The sequence below is a fragment of the Mesoplodon densirostris genome, chromosome 11 (genome assembly GCF_025265405.1).
Source record: "Mesoplodon densirostris isolate mMesDen1 chromosome 11, mMesDen1 primary haplotype, whole genome shotgun sequence".
Lineage (NCBI taxonomy): Eukaryota > Metazoa > Chordata > Mammalia > Artiodactyla > Ziphiidae > Mesoplodon > Mesoplodon densirostris.
In genome coordinates, this window is record NC_082671.1 from 82,679,029 (window position 1) to 82,703,203 (window position 24,175).

A 24,175-nucleotide genomic window follows, 5' to 3' on the forward strand; every position below is an offset into this window, starting at 1 on the left:
ATATATATGTGCTATTTCTTTTTCTCTTTCTGACTTACTTCACTCTGCATGACAGTCTCTAGGTCCATCCACCTCACTACAAATAACTCAGTTTCGTTCCTTCTTATGGCTGAGTAATATTCCCTTGTATATATGTGCCACATCTTCTTTATTCATTCATCTCTTGATGAACACTTCAGTTGCTTCCATGTCCTGGCTATTGTAAATAGAGTTGCAATGAACATTGTGGTACATGACTCTTTTTGAATTATGGTTTTCTCAGTAGTGGGATTGCTGTGTCCTGTGGGAGTTCTATTTTTAGTTTTTAAGGAACCTCCATACAGTTCTCCATAGTGGCTGTATCAATTTCCATTCCCATCAACACTGCAAGAGGGTTCCCTTTTCTCCACACCCTCTCCAGCATTTATTGTTTGTAGATTTTTTGATGATGGCCATTCTGACCGGTTTGAGGTCAGAATGGTAGTTCATGGTAGTTTTGATTTGCATTTCTCTAATGATTAGTGATGTTGAGCATCCTTTCATATGTTTGTTGGCAATCTGTATATCTTCTTTGGAGAAATGTCTATTTAGGTCTTCTGCCCATTTTTTGATTGGGTTCTTTGTTTTTCTGATATTGAGCTGCATGAGCTGCTTGTATATTTTGGAGATTAATCCTTTGTCATTTGCCTCATTTGCAAATATTTTCTCCCATTCTGAGAGTTATCTTTTCGTCTTGTTTATGGCTTCCTATGCTGTGCAAAAGCTTTTAAATTTCATTAGGTCCCATTTGTTTATTTTTGTTTTTATTTCCATTTCTCTAGGAGGTGGATCAAATAGGATCTTGCTGTGATTTATGTCATAGAGTGTTCTGCCTATGTTTTCCTCTAAGAGTTTGATAGTGTCTGGCCTTACATTTAGGTCTGTAATCCATTTTGAGTTTATTTTTGTGTATGGTGTTAGGGAGTGTTCTAATTTCATTCTTTTATATGTAGCTGTCCAGTTTTCCCAGCACCACTTATTAAAGAGGCTGTCCTTTCTCCACTGTATATTTTTCCCTCCATTATCAAAGATAAGATGACCGTATGTGCGTGGGTTTATCTCTGGGCTTTCTCTCCTGTTCCATTGATCTACCTTTCTGATTCTGTGCCAGTACCATACTATCTTGATTACTGTAGCTTTGTAGTATAGTCTAAAGTCAGGAAGTCTGATTCCTCCAGCTCCGTTTTTCTTTCCCAAGATGGCTTTGGCTATTCGGGGTCTTTTGTGTTTCCATAATATAAATTGTGAAATTTTTTGTTCTAGTTCTGTGAAAAATGCCAGTGATAGCTTGATAGGGATTGCACTGAATCTGTAGATTGCTTTGGGTAGTAGAGTCATTTTCACAATGTGGATTCTTCCAATCCAAGAACATGGTATATCTCTCCATCTATTTGTATCATCTTTAATTTCTTTCATCACTGTCTTATAATTTTATGCATACAGGTCTTTGTCTCCTTTGGTAGGTTTATTCCTAGGTATTTTATTCTTTTTGTTGCAATGGTAAATGAGAGTGTTTTCTTAATTTCACTTTCAGATTTTTCATCATTAGTGTATAGGAATGCAAGAGATTTGTGCATTAATGTTGTATCCTGCTACTTTACCAAATTCATTGATTAGCTCTAGTAGTTTTCTGGTAGCATCTTTAGGATTCTCTATGTATAGTATCATGTCATCTGCAAAGAGTGACAGCTTTACTTCTTCTTTTCCAACTTGGATTCCTTTTATTTCTTTTTCTTCTCTGATTGCTGTGGCTAAAACTTCCAAAACTATGTGGAATAACAGGGTGACAGTGGACAACCTTCTCTTGTTCCTGATCTTAGTGGAAATGGTTTCAGTTTTTCACCATTGAGGATGATGTTGGCTGTGGGTTTGTCATATATGGCCTTCATTATGTTGAGGAAAGTTCCCTCTATGCCTACTTTCTGGAGGGTTTTTATCATAAATGGGTGTTGAATTTTGTCGAAAGCTTTCTCTGCATCTATTGAGATGATCATATGGTTTTTCTCCTTCAGTTTATTAATATGGTGTATCACATTGATTGATTTGCCTATATTGAAGAAGCCTAACATTCCTGAGACAAACCCCCCTTGATCATAGTGTATGATCCTTTTAATGTGCTGTTGGATTCTGTTTGCTAGTATTTTGTTGAGGATTTTTGCATCTATGTTCATCAGTGATATTGGCCTGTAGTTTTCTTTCTTTGTGACATCTTTGTCTGGTTTTGGTATCAGAGTGATGATGGTCTCGTAGAATGAGTTTGGGAGTGTTCCTCCCTCTGCTATACTTTGGAAGAGTTCGAGAAGCATAGATGTTAACTCTTCTCTAAATGTTTGATAGAATTCGCCTGTGAAGCCATCTGGTCCTGGGCTTTTGTTTGTTGGAAGATATTTAATCACAGTTTCAATTTCAGAGCTTGTGATTGGTCTGCTCATGTTTTCTATTTCTTCCTGGTTCAGTCTTGGAAGGTTGTGCATTTCTAAGAATTTGTCCATTTCTTTCAGGTTGTCCATTTTATTGGCATAGAGTTGCTTGTAGTAATCTCTCATGATCCTTTGTATTTCTGCACTCTCAGTTGTTACTTCTCCTTTTCACTTCTAATTCTATTGATTTGAGTCTTCTCCCTTTTTTTCTTGATAAGTCTGGCTAATGGTTTATCAATTTTGTTTATCTTCTCAAGGAACCAGCATTTAGTTTTATTGATCTTTGCTATCATTTCCTTCATTTCTTTTTCATTTATTTCTGATCTGATCTTTATGATTTCTTTCCTTCTGCTAACTTTGGGGTTTTTTTGTTCTTCTTTCTTGAATTGCTTTAGGTGTAAGGTTAGGTTGTTTGAGATGTTTCTTGTTTCTTAAGGTAGGATTGTATTGGTATAAACTTCCCTCTTATAACTGCTTTTGCTGCATCCCATAGGTTTTGGGTCGTCGTGTTTTCATTGTCATTTGTTTCTAGGTATTTTTTGATTTCCCCTTAGATTTCTTCAGGATCTTAGTTATTAAGTAGTGTGTTGTTTAGCCTCCATGTATGTGTATTTCTTACAGATTTTTTCCTGTAATTGATATCTAGTCTCATAGCATTGTGGTCGGAAAAGATACCTGATACGATTTCAAGTTTCTTAAATTTACCAAGGCTTGATTTGTGACCGAAGATATGATCTATCCTGGAGAAAGTTCCATGAGCACTTGAGAAGAATGTGTATTCTGTTGTTTTTGGATGGAATGTCCTATAAATGTCAATTAAGTCCATTTTGTTTAATGTATCATTTAAAGCTTGTGTTTCCTTATTTATTTTCATTTTGGATGTTCTGTCCTTTGGTGAACATGGGGTGTTAAAGTCCCCTACTATGATTGTGTTACTACCGATTTTCCCTTTTATGGCTATTAGCATTTGCCTTATGTATTGAGGTGCTCCTATGTTGGGTCCATAAATATTTACAATTGTTATAACTTCTTCCTGGATTGGTCCCTTGATCATTATGTAGTGTCCCTCTTTTTCTATTGTAATAGTCTTTGTTTTAAAGTCTATTTTGTCTGATATGAGAATTGCTACTCCCGCTTTCTTTTGATTTCCATTTGCATGGAATATATTTTTCCATCCCCTCACTTTCAGTCTGTATGTGTCCCTAGGCCTGAAGTGGGTCTCTCTTAGACAGCATATATACGGGTCTTGTTTTTGTATCCATTAAGCCAATCTATGTCTTTTGGTTGGAGCATTTAATCTATTTACATTTAAGGTAATTATCGATATGTATGTTCCTATTCCCATTTTCTGAATTGTTTTGGGTTTGTTATTGTAGGTCTTTTCCTTCCCTTGTGTTTCCTGCCTAGAGAAGTTCCTTTAGCATTTGTTGTAAAGCTGGTTTCACAGTGCTGAATTCTCTTAGCTTTTGCTTGTCTGTTAAGGTCTTAATTTCTCCGTCAAATCTGTTTGAGATCCTTGCTGGGTAGGGTGATCTTGGTGGTAGGTTTTTCTCCTTCATCACTTTAAATACATGCTGTCACTCCCTTCTGGCTTGCAGTTTCTGCTGAAAGATCAGCTGTTAACCTTATGGGGATTCCCTTATGTGTTATTTGTTGTTTTTCCCTTGCTGCTTTTAATATTTTTTCTTTGTATTTAAGTTTTGATAGTTTGATTAATATGTGTCTTGGCATGTTTCTCCTTGGATTTATCCTCTATGGGACTCTCTGTGATTCTTGGACTTGATTAACTATTTCCTTTCCCATATTAGGGAAGTTTTCAACTTTAATCTCTTCAAATATTTTCTCAATCCCTTTCTTTTTCTCTTCTTCTTCTGGGACCCCTATAATTAGAATGTTGGTGTGTTTAATGTTGTCCCAGAGGTCTCTGAGACTGTCCTCAATTTTTTTCATTCTTTTTTCTTTATTCTGCTCTGCAGTAGTTATTTCCACTATTTTATCCAGGTCACTTATCCGTTCTTCTGCCTCAGTTATTCTGCTATTGATCCCTTCTAGAGAATTTTTAATTTCATTTATTGTGTTGTTAATCACTGTTAGTTTGCTCTTTAGTTCTTGTAGGTCCTTGTTAAATGTTTCTTGCATTTTGTCTATTCTATTTCCAAGATTCTTTATCATCTTTACTATCATTATTCTGAATTCTTTTTCAGGTAGACTGCCTATTTCCTCTTCATTTGTTAAGTGTGGTGGGTTTTTGCCTTGCTCCTTCATCTGCTGTGTGTTTCTCTGTCTTCTCATTTTGCTTCACTTACTGTATTTGGGGTCTCCTTTTCGCAGGCTGCAGGTTCTTAGTTCCCATTGTTTTCAGTGTCTGCCCCCAGTGGCTAAGGTTGGTTCAGTGGGTTGTGTAGGCTTCCTGGTGGAGGGGGCTAGTGCCTGTGTTTTGGTGGCTGAGGCTGGATCTTGTCTTTCTGGTGGGCCGGTCCACTTCTGGAGGTGTGTTTGGAGGTGTCTGTGGCCTTAGTATGATTTTAGGCAGCCTCTGTGCTAATACATGGGGTTGTATTCCTGTCTTGCTAGTTGTTTGGCATAGGGTGTCCAGCACTGTAGCTTGCTGCTCGTTGAGTGGAGCTGGGTCTTGGCGTTGAAATGGAGATCTCTGGAAGATTTTTGCCATTTGATATTATGTGTCGCTGGGAGGTCTCTTGTGGACCAGTGTCCTGAACTTGGATCTCCCACCTCAGTGGCACAGCCCTGATGCCTGGCTTGAGCACCAAGAGCCTGTCCTCCACACGGCTCAGAATAAAAGGGAGGAGAAAAGAAAGAAAGAAGAAGATAAAATAAAATAAAGTAAAATAAAATAAAATATAGTTATTAAAATAAAAAATAATTATTAAGAAAAAAGTTTTATGTGAAAAAATAAAACGGAGACAGAACCCTAGGACAAATGGTAAAAGCAAAGCTCTACAGACAAAATCACACACAGAAGCATACACATACACACTTACAAAAAGAGAAAAAGGGAAATATACATATATAGCGTTGCTCCCAAAGTCCACCTCCTCCATTTGGGATGATTCGTTGTCTATTCAGGTATTCCACAGATGCAGGGTACATCAAGTTGATTGTGGAGCTTTAATCCGCTGCTTCTGAGGCTGCTGGGAGAAATTTCCCTTTCTCTTTATTCGCACAGCTCCCGGGGTTCAGCTTTGGATTTGGACCCGCCTCTGCGTGTAGGTCACCTGAGGGCGTCTGTTCTTCGCTCAGACGGGACGGGGTTAAAGGAGCAGCTGATTCGGAGGCTCCGGCTCACTCAGGCCGAGGGGAGGGAGGGGCACAGATGCGGAGCGAGCCTGCGTCAGCAGAGGTCGGCGTGACGTTGCACCAGCCCGAGGCGCGCCGCGCGTTCTCCCGGGGAAGTTGTCCCTGGATCCCGGGACCCCGGCAGTGACGGGCTGCACAGGCTCCCTGGAAGGGGGGGCATGGACAGTGACCTGCGCTCGCACACAGGCCTCTTGGCGGCGGCAGCAGCAGCCCCAGCGTCCCACGCCCGTCTCTGGGCTCCGCGCTGTTAGCTGCAGCTCGCGCCCGTCTCTGGAGCTCCTTTGCGCAGCGCTCTTAATCCTCTCTCCTCGCGCACCAGGAAACAAAGAGGCAAGAAAAAGTCTCTTGCCTCTTCGGCAGCTCCAGGCTTTTTCCCGGACTCCCTCCCGGCTAGCCGTGGCGCACTAGCCCCTTCAGGCTGTGTTCACGCCGCGAACCCCAGTCCTCTCCCTGGGGTCTGACCTCCGAAGCCCGAGCCTCAGCTCCCAGCCCCCGCCTGCCCCAGCGGTGAGCAGACAAGCCTCTCGGCCTGGTGAGTGCTGGTCGGCACCGACCCTCTGTGCGGGAATCTCTCTGCTCTGCCCTCCACACCCCTGTTGCTGTGCTCTCCTCCATGGCTCCGAAGCTTCCCCCCTCTGCCACCCGCAGTCTCTGCCCGCAAAGGGCCTTCCTAGTGTGTGGAAACCTTTCCTCCTTCACGGCTCCCTCCCACTGGTGCAGGTCCCGTCCCTATTCTTCTGTCTCTGTTTTTTCTTTTGCCTTACCCCGGTACGTGGGGAGTTTCTTGCCTTTGGGGAGGTCTGAGGTCCTCTGCCAGCGTTCAGTAGGTGTTCTGTAGTAGTTGTTCCACATGTAGATGTATTTCTGATGTATCTGTGAGGAGGAAGGTGATCTCCACGACTTACTCTTCCGCCATCTTTTTTTTTTTTTTTTTGCGGTACGCGGGCCTCTCACTGTTGTGGCCTCTCCCGTTGCGGAGCACAGGCTCCGGACGCGCAGGCTCAGCAGCCATGGCTCACGGGCCCAGCCGCTCCGCGGCATGTGGGATCTTCCCAGACCGGGGCATGAACCCGTGTTCCCTGCATCGGCAGGCGGACTCCCAACCACTGCGCCACCAGGGAAGCCCTCTTCCGCCATCTTGAAGCTCCTCCGCCCCTAGGTTCTTCATGACCCTTTTTTTTTTTAGATTCCATATTTATGTGTTAGCATACTGTATTTTCTCTTTCTGACTTACTTCCCTCTGTATGACAGACTCTGTGTCCATCCACCTCACTACAAATAACTCAATTTCGTTTCTTTTTATGGCTGAGTAATATTCCATTGTATGTATGTGCCACATCTTCTTTATCCATTCATCTGTTGATGGACACTTAGGTTGCTTCCATGTCCTGGCTATTGTAAATAGAGCTGCAGTGAACATTGTGGTACATGACTCTTTTTGAATTATGGTTTTCTCAGGGTAGTGGGATTTTGCCCATAGTGGGATTGCTGGGTCATATGGTAGTTCTATTTTTAGTTTTTTAAGGAACCTCCATACTGTTCTCCATAGTGGCTGTATCAATTTCCATTCCCACCAACAGTGCAAGAGGGTTCCCTTTTCTCCACACCCTCTCCAGCCTTTAGTGTTTATAGATTTTTTGATGATGGCCATTCTGACCGGTGTAAGATGATATCTCGTTGTAGTTTTGACTTGCATTTCTCTAATGATTAATGATGTTGAGCATTCTTTCATGTGTTTGTTGGCAATCTGTATATCTTCTTTGGAGAAATGTCTGTTTAGGTCTTCTGCCCATTTTTGGATTGGGTTGTTTGTTTTTTTGATATTGAGCTGCATGAGCTGCTTGTAAATTTTGGAGATTAATCCTTTGTCAGTTGCTGCATTTGCAAATATTGTCTCCCATTCTGAGGGCTGTCTTTTCGTCTTGTTTATGGTTTAAGGATTAAATTTTTAAAATCATTTCAGTATTCAAACACTGAAATCAAGTTTTTAGTATTACCTATAGATAGTAGCTAATTCAGACTATAGCATCCTGGTGTGTTTTGTGTTTGTACAAAGAACCCAGGTTCTATATTTTGTATAAGCTTAGGTTGTGGGCTGGTAATTTAGCCAGTGGAAAACCAGATAATGATCTAATACATAGGTGGCCAAAGTTTTTTGGTTTTTTTTTTTTTTGCGGTATGCGGGCCTCTCACTGTTGTGGCCTCCCCCGTTGCGGAGCACAGGCTCCGGACGCGCAGGCTCCGGACGCGCAGGCTCAGCGGCCATGGCTCACGGGCCCAGCCGCTCCGCGGCATATGGGATCCTCCCAGACCGGGGCACGAACCCGTATCCCCTGCATCGGCAGGCGGACTCTCAACCACTTGCGCCACCAGGGAGGCCCTGTTTTTGTTTTTTAAGGGCCTTTTAACTCCTTTGGAAAACCCCTTAAAGAGTGAAAGTCAAACACAGAACGGTGTCATACATCCCGCTCATGACACACTAGTCCATTTCTGAAAATAATAACACTTTCTCAAAATGAAATCATTTATATCCTTAGCCATGCCCTATTGTGTGCACTGAGTACTTTCTGAGAGCAGTGTTTCCTGTGGCATACTCCCAAGACTGGCTTATTTGTTTGCATTAGGCTTTTATTATCATGCTGCTCTACCTGCATAGTTCTCCCTTCTCCAAGGTGGCCAGAGTAGCTTAAGCACAGGAATGTCACTATGCGTAGGTGGAATGTTTTTGTCTGGTGAGCGCCCATTGTAAATCCCTAGCTATGATGCCATTCTAATGACTTTAATCTTTCTAAGAACAGCCAATTACATCCATTTATAACATAGTCCGATATTAAATTGTTTACATTCATCTGTTCTGTGCCAGTCCAGGGAAAGACATTAGTCTTTGCACCATAGTAAACTGGCCCCTCCTCCTTTACTTTCTCAGGAAAAGGCATCACCATCCACCCCTACTGCTGAAGCCTGGAACTGACATGTATTCTGAATTTCTCCATCATTCTGTGCATTCAGTCACCAAGTCAAACTTCTTGATAGTTTTCAGATCCACTCACTTCTTTCCGTCTCCTGTGACCACAACCTTAGTCTAAGCCCACATCATCTATAGAACAACTACTGTGGTCTTCTAACGGTCTCCATGCTCCCATGATTGCCCTTTCCAGTTCATTCTCTTTTGCTTTAAATATTCATCAGTACCCATTGCTCTCCATAAATAGGTATTCTGTAATTTCTATTCATAAGTGTTTTTATTTTACACATTAGTAGGACAGAGTTTGACTTGTCCATAGAAACCAGTGATCTGAATTCTTGAACTTCTCTATAGACTTGTTTAAAGGGAAACTCTAGCTTGCAAGCTCCAAAAGACTAAAATTTAGGGACAAAATAAGCCATTTATAGATTTCTGTGTTACAGGGAGTTCCCTGGCTGTCCAGTGGTTAGGACTCCACCCTCTTATTGCTGAGGGCCCAGGTTTGATCCCTGGTCAGGGAACTAAAATCCCACAAGCCGCACAGCACAGCCAAAATAAATAAATAAATAAATTTCTGTGTTGGGATATTAATCAGAGGTCAAAAAATCATTGAAATCAGAGAACATCAGGACTAGACTGATCCTTGGAGATTATGTGGCTCAACCTCATCATTTTATAGGTAAGGAAACTGAGGCCCAGCCACAGAAAACAAATTGATCTTTCTAAATATGGAATCTCATCATGTAACTCCTTTTCTTAAAATCTGTCCAGGCTTCCCATTATGGTCAAGATGAAGTCTAAATTCCTCAGCGTGGCATACAACATCTGTATGGTCTGGCCTTTCCTCATCTTTCCAGACTTACGTTTCGCTCCTCTCTCCAAGTTATCCTAGAACTTGATGTTTCCAAGTAAACTGTGTTCTTTCTTACCCACACGACATTGCACATAATTTCTCCTAGTCCTTCCCATTTTGAATGCTAAATCCAAACCATCCTTCAGACATCTGATTAGACATCATCTCCCCTGAAAACATGTCCCAGATCCCCTCTACACTACCAAGCATGTGTCACCATCATAGCATATTCACGGCATCCTAACTGCCTTTGAACAATCTGTGTCCATCCCTGGACTGGAAGGAATGGACGGTTGAGGGCAGGGACCTGCATCTTACTCATTGTTCTGTCCTCACATCATGATCAAGTATCTGACATTCAATATTTAAGATTAATTATGAATTCTCTTTTAACTTTCCTAGTATACTTCAATTAGTCCATCAGCTCTCCTTAAAAAGTCTGTTTTCAGAGGGAAAAAAAACTTGTTCATTCACCTCCATGCATAGGTCACTGATAGTTTTAAGTGACAACTCTTCCTAGAAGCATATACATTTGTAGGGGAGCAAGGTTTTGAGTCACAGGAATGAATTCCCAGTACAGATAATCCAACCATAAATAGTAAGCCATGAGAGTATTTGTGAGGGAAAGAAAACTTTCGCAGAACCTTCAACACAGTCATATAGGTGACCTACTCTCACCTCACCCTCACAGAAGAATGACTCTATGTTTTTTGTCTATAAAAATCAGATCACTTGTTAGTTATTTTTCTCTGTATTAAGAAAATCATTATTTACCCACAGTAAAAATGCCTGATTTAATTTATAACATTTCTGGTTTTGTTTCAGGGAAGCAATGTTATGGAAGATCAAGATCTGTTGGAAATTGGAATCCTTAATTCTGGGCACAGACAAAGAATTCTACAGGCAATCCAGCTCCTTCCAAAGGTAAGCCATGCTTTATTACCTTAGCCCTGAGTATAGTCCCAGTGGTTTTAAGTCCAGGTGTGCAAGGGGTATTAGTATTTAGGACAATATGTCTGCATATTGATGCAGCTCCTCAAAGCAGGTCCTCTTAGTCCAACTAAACATTCAGACTCATAAGACTACTATGAGCCACAGTAGATCTAATCAAGAAAGATATAATACAGGAAATGCCACTGGCTAGTAAGGCAGCTTCAGAGTTTTTCTTCAGTGGGATTCTTTATGTCAGTACAAACATCAGTCCATGCCCCCCAGGTGACAGATCAGGTGCAAGAAGACAAGATCAATATAGGGTGGGTACAAGAATGTTCCTGGATTAGAAGCCTCATGCCCTTAAAGGCAGTATCTCTTGTAACAACTCTGTAGCCCTAGCCTCCAGGGACAAGGAACCTGCCTAATCACAAGTCATCACTCAGGGAAGTCCAAAATATCACATCCCCATCAGGTATTTGTAGTTCATGTATGAATCTTCCCAGTCCAGATGCAATTTACCAACCAGGCATCATTTTAACTTTAAGTAGTATGTTACCTAGCAACAGAGTTGACCTTCTGTTTCCAGATAAGGTTTCATAAGAGGCTAAAACAACTGGTCTTCAGGATATGTAGGATTTTAATTGGTAAGGAAAGGGAAAGGCATTTCAGGGGCCAGCAGGAATCACATAGATAGAGGTATGGTCCAGGCAACAAACTGCCAGAAGCATTAGGGGAACAGCGATACTCGTGTGATTTAAAATCCAATGGGATTTGCACAACAATGTGAATGTACTTAATGCCACTAAAGTGTATACTTCAAGATGGTTTAAGGTGGTAAATTTTACATTTTGTTATTTCACCACGGTTTAAAAAATAATTTTAAAAAAAGAAGAAAAAATCCAATGTGATTAAAACAATTGGAGAGTGGAGTCAGAGTTAAAACAGAAAAAGTAGGTTGGGTCAGGTTGGTATCAAGCTAAGGAATTTGAAATTTATTCTGTAAGCACAGGGGAATGGACATGACTAGACTGCTTTAGGCCAGTTAATTCTGGAGACTGTATACAAGAGGAATTAGAAGGAAGGAATGTTGAAGTTGGGTCATACACTTGGAAAAAGATTCAGGGGGCAAGATTGGAGGCAGGGTAGCAGATGGACGGTAATAGATGCACCTAAATATATGAATTTATTATATATTTTGTATTCTCCTCTGTGCTTTTCCTTTCTAAGGAGGCTATAATTTCTCCTTCTCAGAATGGGAAAGATAAATACTAACCACTGTTTCTAAGGAAGTGACATGATGAAATTTGCCAGCTGACAATGAACTGAGTTTCTACTGATAGAAACTTACCACTTTTGCAAATTCAAGGGAAGTCAAGCATACAAAGGAGTTTTAGTCATACATTTTCTACACTAAAAGAAAAAGAATAAAGCATCCTTAAAACTGTATCTGGGGCCTCCCTGGTGGCGCAAGTGGTTGAGAGTCCGCCTGCCGATGCAGGGGATACGGGTTCGTGCCCCGGTCTGGGAGGATCCCATATGCCGCGGAGCGGCTGGGCCCGTGAGCCATGGCCGCTGAGCCTGCGCGTCCGGAGCCTGCGCGTCCGGAGCCTGTGCTCCGCAACGGGGGAGGCCACAACAGTGAGAGGCCCGCATACCGCAAAAAAAAAAAATAAAATAAATAAATAAATAAATAAATAAATAAATAAATAAATAAAACTGTATCTGGAGGTAATTCTTATTAACATACTGTTCACCTCGCTACTTTTGTATCTTTACGTAGAATATTAGTTCCTCAGCAAGTTTTCTCCTCACTCTCAGCAAGGACTCCTGCACTGCTGCAACCCCAGAACCTGCCACAGTGCCTGCCCCCTAGGAGGCACTCAATAAATCAGTGAATGACTCCCCACTTGTCACAAATCTGCCTGCCATTTAAAGTTCAACTCAAATGGTTCTACATCACTTTTTTTGTGAAACTTCTCCTAAAGTGAAACCACTTCTCACCACCTTAGTAATTATTACCCTAGTCCACACCAACCACCTCTAATCAGGCTACCACAATAGATTCTAACCTGTCATCTCTAGGTTAGACTACCTGAGTCAATTTCTCATTGGTCCTCTCACCTGGACAATGCATAGATGCCTAATCTCTGTCCTGGTTACCTTTCTTACCACTTTACAGTTGAATTTCCACACGGCGCCCAGAAAGAAATGTGAATCAGATCATGCCACATCCTGATTAAAATCTCCAGTGGATTCCCTTTCTCACTTAGAAAAGAATCTTTATTATGACCTACGAAAGTCAATAGGCTCTGACCCCTTCCCACCAATATGACCTCATCTGTCACTCTCCCTTTCTCCCACACTCTAGTCATGTGACTTTCTTTTTTGTTCCAGAACATGCCAAACTCATTTTTGCCTCAAAGCCTTTCTGTATTGGTCTGTCTGCCTGGCAAGCCTTTTCTTCATATCTTCAAGTGCTTGCTCCTTGCACCATCAAATCTCTACTCAGCTGTCACCTCCTCACAGAGGGTTTTGTGCCCTCAAAGTCACACTCCTCACCTACTGTCACTGTCCTTCATATTGTCCTGCTTCAGTTTTCTTCATAGCACTTGTGGCTACCTAAAGTTATATTATTTATTTGTTTGTTTTCTTCCTTATTTTTCATCTCACCCCCAGGATGCAAGGTCAGTGAAATAAGGGACCTTGACTATCTTGTTCCCTTTTATATATCCAGTCCCTGGAATAGTGCCTACCACATCAAAAAATAATTTGTGGAATGAAAGAATACCCTGCTCTTTCTTTCCTCTGAGATTTGATGGCCCTATGCTTCTTCTGTCTGAAGGTACTAATAATATTTTACTACTTTTATGGTATAAGCATCCTGAGGGCAGAGACAGTGTCACATCCATCCTTGACCTTCCCACTGTGCTTAGCTCAATACATGCCCATTAAAAGAATGAAAGAATGAGTGATTACACAAATGAATCTTTTTTCACATATTATTCAAATATAAATTTTTTAATCAAAGAATATCTCAATTTTTAAGCTGTGTCAAAAGAACCTGAACCCAGAATTATTTGAAGAATAAGTGACGTATTTATTTTTAAGAGAGAATATCATTCCCATTAGAGAAAACAATATAATAGAAATAACACAAAATTAAGCTTCTATCAAGAGGCTGATGCTGAAGTGCTTACTATGCACCCAAATGAGTAGAGAGTATATAAAAACATCCAAACACGTGTTCAGCAGTACAAACAAAATGTTATAATGCTACAGATTGAAGCTTTGCTTTCTTAGGTAATGAGCCCAATCTTTAGGTGGTTGACAGTGTAATTCTGCTGCCAGCACGTTCATTTGCATTCACTCTAACTTTGCACTGCCAAAAAACGGACAGAATGTCTCTTCATTTTGCTTGTGCAATTTTGGTCCTCAGAATATTTGTGTTCTTCATCTGTCATGAGAAATACTCCATGATTGCTACCTGAGATCCTTTAATTAACATATTGTGTTTTGGAATTGGTCAGATTGTTCCTAAACAGAGAAAAGGTGGTTTGCTAAGTGCAATCTCGATGTGTTAGCACAGTTCAATGCATGTTTTTTATGCTTTATTTGTATTTGTTGTTTCAAATACAAAAGTTTATTCTTTTGGTATAATGTTTTTTCTATAATATTCCCTTTTTAATATTGAAGTATTTACCAGTTCAAAGATCTGAATGGTCTCCAGTTCATTTGATACACTGAACACAAAGAATGTGTTCCACGTAGACATCTTCAGAACAGTAATCACATTAATTCCTCTTCTCCACCCATTCTTTCCTGTCTTTTACAGTGCCTGACCTTTAGTAGCAAAGCTTAATTATCCATTTGCATCCAGCATCCACTCCCCTCACCAACCCCAACTCAGTCTTTCCTTAGGTCTGAAAGTTTCCCACGACTTTTTCCCTTCTCTCTCTTTTTTTTTTCTATCAAAGGGTAAGGATCTATTTTACATAAAGAAATATTACAAATTTATAAGTGAACCATAGGCAAATTAACAAAATAATTGCCAGAATAAGTTACAAGGCATAACATTTAAGGGGATACACTAATGGAAAATAAGCATGAAAAAAATGCTTGGCCTCCTTAGTAACTGGTGCAAAGCTAATTAAGATGACAATAAGATACCATTTAATACCCACAAGACTGACAAAATTAAGGCACCTCATCATTTCAAGTATGAGGGTGGTTGAGGTTCAATGGGAATCCTAGTACATCCCCATAGCAGTTTACTTTTTTTTTTTTAACATCTTTATTGGAGTATAATTGCTTTACAATGGTGTGTTAGTTTCTGCTGTATAACAAAGTGAATCAGCTATATGTATACATATATCCCCATATCTCCTCCCTCTTGCATCTCCCTTCCATCCTCCCTATCCCACCCCTCTAGGTGGTCATAGAGCACCCAGCTGATCTCCCTGTGCTATGTGGCTGCTTCCCACTAGCTATTTTACATTTGGAAGTGAGAGAGTGGCATGGACATATATACACTACCTTTTCTCTTTTTAAGAAAGGACACATACCAAAAGTTCTATGAGAAGATGGCTTATTTTGTAGTCTCCTAGAAACTTTAAGCATATTGGGCTTTTTCTGTCCCCAGACACAGGGAAATTATCTGATTACTTATCTGTAACGTGTAATTTACCTTTTTTCCAGGTAAGAATTCTGTGTTGCCAAGTTTTTGGATAATCCTTTAAAATCTTTTTATAAGGGCATATCTCTTTTGTCCTTTGACAGTATAACAGCTGGAGGTCAGGAATTCAAAGGATTATCATTTTAAAGTTTTGCAGGATTTCGTGTCAAGGCACATAGTGTATCTGCTCTCTTAATCTCTCATCCTGAATTGAAAATGCATTTCAGCACGCTAGCAACTTTTATATCACATGCTCACTTCACTTTTTAATATTTTTTCTTATATTTTCCTGTTTCATAATATCTTTTGGAATTACTTGGTAATTGTCTACACTTGCTGTTTGCTCCCACTCATCCTTCAACCTACTTGGGTCTAACTAGTTCCTCTGCTGCCACCCCACACGACAGTGCTAAGGTCACCAGTGACCAGCAGAGCAGGAATTCCATAAGCTGCTTTCACCTCACCTTGGCTTCAGTAGGTTCTGATACTCTTGTCAGCTGTCAACATCGTCCTCTTTTGGCCTCCACGATACCCAGTTATCTTCCTGCCTCTCTGCCATTCCCTCTCCTTGCCTGCTCATTCGCTCAGTTACATGTTGGAGTTTCTCAAAACTCAAAACATTTGATGACTAGTAAATGTAGTTATCACAGGACTCTTGATCATACAATCATACAATACAATCATACAATACAGTTTCTGGTATTCATTGTTTTGTTCATTGCAACCCTACTTTATTTTACTGAATAATGAACACCTACATTTTTAAGTTCAGTTCAATTTTACCAGTATGTGTTGGGCTACATAGTTTCAATGGTTTTTTTCACTGAATGGCACTGAACACCTCTGTCCAGATAAATTATTCCCTTCCCCATCCTCAGTTTGAGATTTTGGTTTAAGAAAACAAAAACAGAGTTGTCTCTTATTCCAATAGAAAAACAAGATTCTCTGTTAAGTATCTATTGCTGTATAACAAGTTACCTCAAATCTTATTGGGATATAACAACATTTATTATCTCTGTTTCTGTGGGGAAGGAATCTAGGAGCAGCTTAGCTGGGTCCTCTGGCTGTGGGGTCTCTCACAGGACTACAGTCATCTTGAGACTCAGCTGGGGAAAATCCACTTCCTAGCTCACTCGTGTGGCAGGATTCTAATCTTTGGGAGATTTTGGACTGAGGCCTCAATGCCTCACAAGCTATTTATTGGCTGAAGGCCTTCCTCGGTTCCTTGTCACATGGACCCCTCCATAAAGAAACATGAAGCTAGTTTCAACAGCATAAGTGATAGGACAAGAACATGCTAGCAAGATGAAAATCTCAGTCTTTTGTAACATCCCATCCTTTTGCCTATTCTGTTCATTACAATCAAGCCACTAATCCAGCCCAAACATAGGAAGAGGTATTTACACAAGTGTGTGAATACCAAGAGGTGGAATCATTGGGGCCATCTCAAAAGTCTTCCTGCTACAGATACATTTTATAATGATCCACATTACAGTCTAGTTTCCATGTCTACATTTGTGGTCAAAATGGAATAACCATTACATGGTTACAACAATAAAGGCATCTTTTATTTCCATGGGCCATCTTCATGGTACTATGATATTCACAATTAGATGATTTAGTAACACATTAGTAATCACCATTCAAAAAAGAGGCACATGTCTCTAATCTGTAAAATTAGGTATAATGTAGCATGATATGACACAATCATACAGAAATTAGAGACGTTGAAGATTTGCCAATTGCACATAAAGACTTCATGATTTGAATGCCATTGATCTAAGTGATGCATACAAATCAGGAATCCTATAAAACATTACAAATTTTAAAAACATGTTCATTCTTCATTGGTGCCTCATTATTGAAAGGAGCATATTTCCATCTATATTAGGAAAGTGAATTGGTCAAACTCTCTCAGAAAATACTTTAAGGATGTTAGCGAATTAAACACAGTTTTAAAAAACTAACACAGCTAGACAGTAAAAGGGACAATTTAACTTTAGACCTGATCAGAACAAATAGATAAAGGCAACAGTTGACCAAAAAAAGCTTGGAATACAGAGATATACTGGCAAAGACTGAAAACTCAAACACTTTTAAAGGCAAGACAATATGGAGTAGTGGAAATTGTGGCAAACTGGAGAGCATAAGCCCTGCCCCCCCAAAACAAAATTGGTCTTGTTTCCACTTTATCAATTAAACAAAGCATTAGGGACCAGATTTGGTTATAGCTGTGACTTTACTACTCCAAAAATTAAAGTCTTAATACAATAGAGTCCCTAATTATTTCAGAGTTCGAAGGAGTATTATGAATGTGACATTATCTCAGTTTGGCTTCCTGCCCAGGATTCTGCTCTTAAAGACCCTAGTTCTTTCAAGGTGCTTGAAATTCAGATGCTTGTTGATTCTAGTCTTGATGGTTGATGAAGATGTGTGCAAGATTTAGGGGGAAATTGTACAACCAATGTAACTTTTTTAAAACTCTAGAAAGGAAGGTTCAGTCTTATTTCCCTGTCACTTAGAAAAATGATAGCAAACCATTCCTGCTTCTTCTGCTATTTTTCAGAAGGGCAACGACAAAACATGGGCTATAGGCACAGATTCTCTTGTTGTACCTTTTGACAGGGTAACTTTTCATTCCCCTGTGCCACACTCACTCTCCATCTACCCTCATCCTTTTTTCTTGCATTTCTTTCTTTTCACTGGCAGGCATCTTAAATTTCATGCCATTTGATGTTTGACCTACCACCCTATGGACATCCAGTAAAAGATATACTCTCAAACACAATCCCACACACATATGTGCACAGTTAGTATGGCGGCCCTAACCTAAAGTTAATACACGACTGGACCCATGATCTAACTGAGGGCATGGGGTATTCCACCTCCTGTAGGTATGGTCCTTGGTGGGAGAAGCTGTGGTGTTTCTAGAGTCTTTTCAAGATCTATTCAGTTCTGTAAATGTCTTTTCGTTCTGGGACAAACAGATATGCTCACTTAGATCACTTAGATCAGTGTAAAAGATTATTTCGTTTTCGGGATAAATGTTGGTGCCATTGGAGAACGAGGAAGGAAGAAAGAGTAGTTGACCTTAAGGTCATTTGGAATAAATAAAATAAACTTTGAAGTGACAGCAAGTCATTCAGATCTTTCTTATTATTCCTTAGTCTATATAATCAGATAATGAACTCTAGCCACTGTAACGAACAACTCCAAAATCTCAGTGGCTTAACATTATTAAATTTACTTCTCACTCATACTAAGTCCATGGTGGTTTAAGCAGCTCTCCTCCAAGCAGAAACTCGGGGATCCAGGCTTCTTCCATCATGTGGTTCTCCCATCTTGGAGTTCTTTGAGAGCTGCCCTAAGGGTAGGGGAGAGAGGAACATAGACGATCACACAGGATATTCTGTTGCCAGGCTTGGAAGTGCAGCATTTACTTTAGACCACATTTGACTCACCAGAACTCAGTTTCATGACCCTTGCTAAACTGCAAGGTAAGCCAAGAAATATAGTCTCCCTTCACAGGAAGTGCTAAATGGAATTCCTGAGAATCTAGCCATTCTGTGTCAGAAACCCCTTTTTCTTTCTGCACCTCAGCTGCTGCCTTTCTTCACACTAGTATTCATTCCTTAAGATTTATTCCTTGGAGAAGCCTTTTGAGACATCCTCTATCTGGGCTAGGGTGCTAATTTAACCTTCTGTGCTCCCATTACACCCGATAAAACTACCTATTGACTAGTTTGTCTCTCTCACTCAAGATTAGGATCTTTGTCATATTCATCTTCATTTCCTAAGCATGGAGCACCTGGACGTAGTAATGCTCAGTTAATATTTATTAGACTGGACTGAGCCAAACAAGAATGCAGATTAGAAATCAGTCCTGGGCTTCCCTGGTGGCGCAGTGGTTGAGAGTCTGCCTGCCAATGCAGGGGACACGGGTTCGAGCCCTGGTCTGGGAGGATCCCACATGCCGTGGAGCAACTGGGCCCGTTGAGCCACAACTACTGAGCCTGCGCGTCTGGAGCCTGTGCTTCGCAAAAAGAGAGGCCACGATAGTGAGAGGCCTGTGCACCGCAATGAAGAGTGGACCCTGCTTGTCGCAACTGGAAAAAGCCCTCGCACAGAAACGAAGACCCAACATAGCCAAAAATAAATAAATAAATTTATAATTGCTTGTTTAATGAAAATTAACAAAAAACAAAGAGAAAGAAATCAGTCCTGAATAGGTCAAATTAGGACTCCCAGGTTAGGAAATTTCCCAGCTGAGCACCTTTATATTTAAATGTTTTACAAAGAAGTAAGGCAGGTCCTTCATGAATGTAACACCCACAACCTGGTGGCCTGCATTCTCCTCCAGAGACCTCCTCCACCTTGCCTCATGCTTTCTGTTTACAAGTGGAAACCAATAACCAGTCTGTTCTTCGGGAGTACATTGGGAGAAGGAATGGCCGCTATTTATAAAGCTCTTTGAGCCCTTTGAAATGACAAAGCCCAGTACACACAAAGTACAAAATAGCTGCAGCTGTTTGGGCTGAATAGATATCCAAATAACTGCTAGACGTGAGAGCAGTGCAGTCCCAGCTTACTTATGGACGCTCTGTTCCTAGGTTTTTACACCATTTCAGAAAGCAAGGTGACTGCTGCATTCTTCCTAAGCTAAAGATGGAGGATTTGAAATGTTTTATTTTAAGTGAATTTATCTTAGAATACTTTATTATGTAGACTAGCAAACTGAACTATCATTTTACTATGAACTATCATAAACTATCATTACTATCATTTATCACATACCCCATGATATTTACAGAGAAATATGGGAGGAATTCTGCAAGTAAATAAATTCTGATCTATCGCCATTCCCAGCAGCTGTCATCCTTCACCTCTGAGAAGTTCACCCCCACTTAATAAAGAACAGTGGCTCCCTTGGAATGATCCTGCAATCAGTAGTAAGAGTAAAGGAATTTAGATATCTGAGCACTTTCTCTTCCTAATGTAATTCTTCCAAGAAAATCACAATTTAGAGCAGCAAAGCGCCTTAAAATATCCAGCTCAACCTCTCACCTAAGTCATTTCACAGGTAAGGGTAAGCATCGGTCATACTAAATGGCTCGCCTCAAGGCAGATTGTTCCACAGTGACAGAGCTGGAACTAAAATCTCAGGTGTCTGTCCTCATGACAGTTGCCTCCTGGGTGATACTTTGTTATACCTGAGACCCAAGGCTCTGAAGATGCTTGGGTATTTGTGAGAGAAACTTTAAAAGAACAAGAAAGAACCCAATGACGAAACACAGGAAAAGGAATTGATTATAAAATTGGGTTTCCTTTTAAGTTTCAGGCTATAAAGGCAATTTTTACAACTTCCGTAGGCCACTAAACTCCCTTCTCAAGACTGGAAGGGAAGGGCCGTGGCAGGGATCCAAAAGCCCTAGAAAAGCAGGAAGGAGACAGACTTGAAAAAGGAGAAAGGAAGACACAGACCATGTCAGCTGTCCAGCAGCCACTGGGGGTCAAACTGCTTGTTTATCTTTGTAGGTGGCCTTAGAAAAGCTTCACTAGCAGTAGGAATTGCTGTGTCAAAGAAGGAAAGGTATGATTAAGTAAAGTAAAATAACTAAAATAATCTTATTTATTTTCTTCTTCAATCTGGGTAGAGAGGAAGGAGAGATGGGCAAGATGGAAGGGCACTCTCTAAGAGAGAGTGAAGACACATCATTAGAGCATTAAACTACACAGAGATGACATTTTTACAGGATTAAGCCAGGAAGCAGCATGGTGTAATAGTTGGTAACATGGCCAGAACTCCCTGAGTTTGATTTTACCTGCCCCATAGGGGTGTTCTAAGAATTAAATGAGTCAATATTTGTGAAGCACTTAAAATGGAGCTTGGTACATCATATGTGCTATATTCATGTATATTAAGTAAAATTTTAAAAGAAGATTGAAGGTGAACCAAGAAAAAAAGTGAGGTTCCTTCAATCCATTAACTGTATTTGAAAATTATTACTTCAGGTATAAACAATAAGCAAAGTGAATCTCCTTTTATTTATTCATTTAATAGATATTTTATGAAATACCGACCACATGTCAGGCGCTGTTCTAGATGTTGAGGATGGTGAGGAAACAGGACCTACAAGGTCATTCTCCTCATGCAGCTTATTTTAGTGGGGTATGCAAACAAAAATTAGTAAAAATATGTCCTATCAGGTAATGAGTGGTGCTGTGGAGAAATATTAAGCAAGGGAATAGACAGAGTGACAAGAAAGTGTGAATGCGATTTTAGATGTGGATAAACTAGGGTTCACACCTGGGCAGTGTAACTGAGGTTCTTAACTATATTGTCTAAACATCATACTTCAAAGCACAGTGAGGATACTAAGGGGATAATCCATCTAAGCTGCCTTCAAGGAACTTAGAATTTTCAAAAAGGAACTTTCTTGAGCTTTTATGTTAACCTAATTTAATTCTAGGTTAGCCACCTACTACTTGTGTCACCTTGGACATGTTACTTAAATTCTATAATCTGTTTCCTTATCTGTAAAATGGAGATAATAGTAGAACCTACCACATTAAGTTATTGTGAGTTATAAATTTTCAAATGCATATGAAGTGTCTGTCACTTAGAAGGACTAAGTTAAAATTAGTCATAGCCACTTGTATTTGTTCAATAAGTGCTCACCAAATTAACAAAACTTAATAAATTTGGGGGGTTGCTCTTGCCTGGGGCCAAAAAGCAACAGAAAGAAACTCAATTACTGATATAAGAGAGTCTGTGACTAAAAATGCCCATGACTACTTTACAATAGTGAGCTTTCCATTCTTTTCATTTCCATTTCTCACAAGGCAGATTATTCAATTTTTAAATAAGAAAAGGGCAAAACTTTCAATTCTGATCATCATTCACTAAATTAATTTTTAATATATTTAAGATTATTGTTTAACTCATCAGGAGCTAGAAAAGAAGTTATTTAAAATCATAACTAGGGCCTTCCTATCTAAGAGATTAAATGAATAAGCATAATAGCAAGACTGCTTCCTGTCTGTACCTCTTAGAGGTAATGTAATCAGTCCCCAATGCTAAGTGGAAAGTGGGAAAAGAGTGGAGATAGAGAGTACTTTAAACAGCAAGGGCTTGGTAAATGTAGGTGGCGTAGAATGGAATGGAAGTGAACTGAGAAGCTGAATGTTCAGACCGTGGCAGTGCAGTTCCATGAAGTTGCTAAAGACACAGTGATTTCATAATAAAGCAGAATTAAGTAAATCTATGCAAGAGCTCAAAAACAACATACCTACCATTTTGAAGAGCCATTATCCCCTACCTTTCCTGTACAATTAAGTTCTACTTTAATAGTTGAATATAATTTGGCTCTATTTCTTACTTTTGATCAATAGCACTCAAGTGAGAAGTCTCTGTTCAATTTATGTCTGCAAATGCCTTGAGCATCTACTTATGTCTCAGACACAGGACAAGGAGGAAAAAAAAAAAGATGAAGTTACACAGTATCTGCCTTCAAGGAGATTACAGTCTAACAACAGAAGTCAGCCCAATATTCAAGGGATTTTCATAAAAACAGAGCATGAACAAACTGTAATAGAAGTAAAAATACAAGCTTTGGATGTTAAATGGAAGGGAAGGTCTCTTCTGTTCAGGGAATCAGGAGAAGGTTCCTGGAGGAGGAGACATAAATCAAAAAGGCACTTCTATGCACCTTAAAAACTTCTTTGTTGCGTGGGGTTTGGGGATAGCTCATGACACTCCAAGCAAAATGTGACCCGAAGTATTTGCTTAGCTTGTTCAGGCAGACAGATATGCTACTTTTTCTCCCATTTGTAATAACCACCCTCTGAAATATAGCTAGTGCCATCAATCCAGCTATGAATTTCATCCATCACTTTGCCCTTCAAGCTATAATGAGTGAGTGAGTCAGATGCTTCAGACTCAAGCAGATGCCTGAAGTCAGCTTCAGCAGAGCAGGCTAAACTAGGACTGAGTTACTATTCTCCCACTCCTAAGCAAAGCAGTTTTTCAATACATGGTATTTCTTTGTTGTCATTTTCTTTGTTGGTGGTCAATGGGATTTTAGATTTCCATCTTTTAGGTTCTGACTTGATGCTTGATCTCCTGTCATGCTACCTAAGAATCCACCTTTCACCTTTAGAAAAATGACTGGCCATTTTCACTCTCTCCCACAGATCTAGCATCTTCTATTTTAGTAAAAAGATGTTCAGCTTGCTTTTTTGTTTGTTTGTTTTGTTTTGTTTTTAGTTAACAGATAACTACTGCTCTTATCAGAGGAAATGAGTACTCAATAAACTGCCAGATTCCTTCTTTCATGTCTTCAAGAGAAAATACATTTTACCTTTAGTTGTTCTGTGAATTCATGGTGGCATAAGTGCTAAATAGATACACCTTAAATGATTTTTAAGGTTATAATTTATGAATCACAGAGTCATAGCAGGTTAAAAGCTTTTTATTCAGTGCATCATCAGTTTTAACCCTCAACTCCTTGTCTATTTGGAGGCCACTGCTTTGTGGGAAATAATTGTATTTACAATTTTCTAATACTAATAGGTAAATGTATTATAGAAATTGTTGAATGTGAAATTTTCTCCACAAATGTACAAAGATTATTGCAGTAACTGTAGAGAAGATTGATTTCCCTGCCTTTCCCCTGGGGACTCAATTACATCATCATCATCATCATCATCATCATCTACCAACCTTTATGGTGTTCACTTTCAACTGAATACTTTTCTAAGTGCTACTGATGTAAACACGAAGTAACAGTTGACCTTACATCTCAAAGACTGTAGCATTTCTGGTAGGATTGGAGCCAGATGACAGAGAGCTAGGGCAACTCCAGATGCATAATGTCTGCAGATACCCACATGCCCAGATGATTATCAGTGAATCTCTGATTCATCCATCCATTCAATCAGATAGTTCATTTTGGCCTTATGTTAGGTTCAGAGATAGGTATGAAAAAATGGATAAG

The 24,175-nt window shown here is 39.9% G+C and overlaps 1 protein-coding gene across 15 annotated transcripts in view; it reads left to right on the forward strand.

Moving 5' to 3' along the window:
- Positions 1 to 24,175, forward strand: part of ANKS1B (ankyrin repeat and sterile alpha motif domain containing 1B) — a 1,156,804-nt gene that overhangs the window by 799,257 nt on the left and 333,372 nt on the right. For all 15 annotated transcript variants that reach the window (XM_060113525.1, XM_060113526.1, XM_060113527.1 and 12 more), the window contains one exon: positions 10,400 to 10,498. In XM_060113525.1, the coding sequence (XP_059969508.1) occupies positions 10,400 to 10,498 (99 nt within the window). The remainder of the gene's footprint in view (positions 1 to 10,399; positions 10,499 to 24,175) is intronic.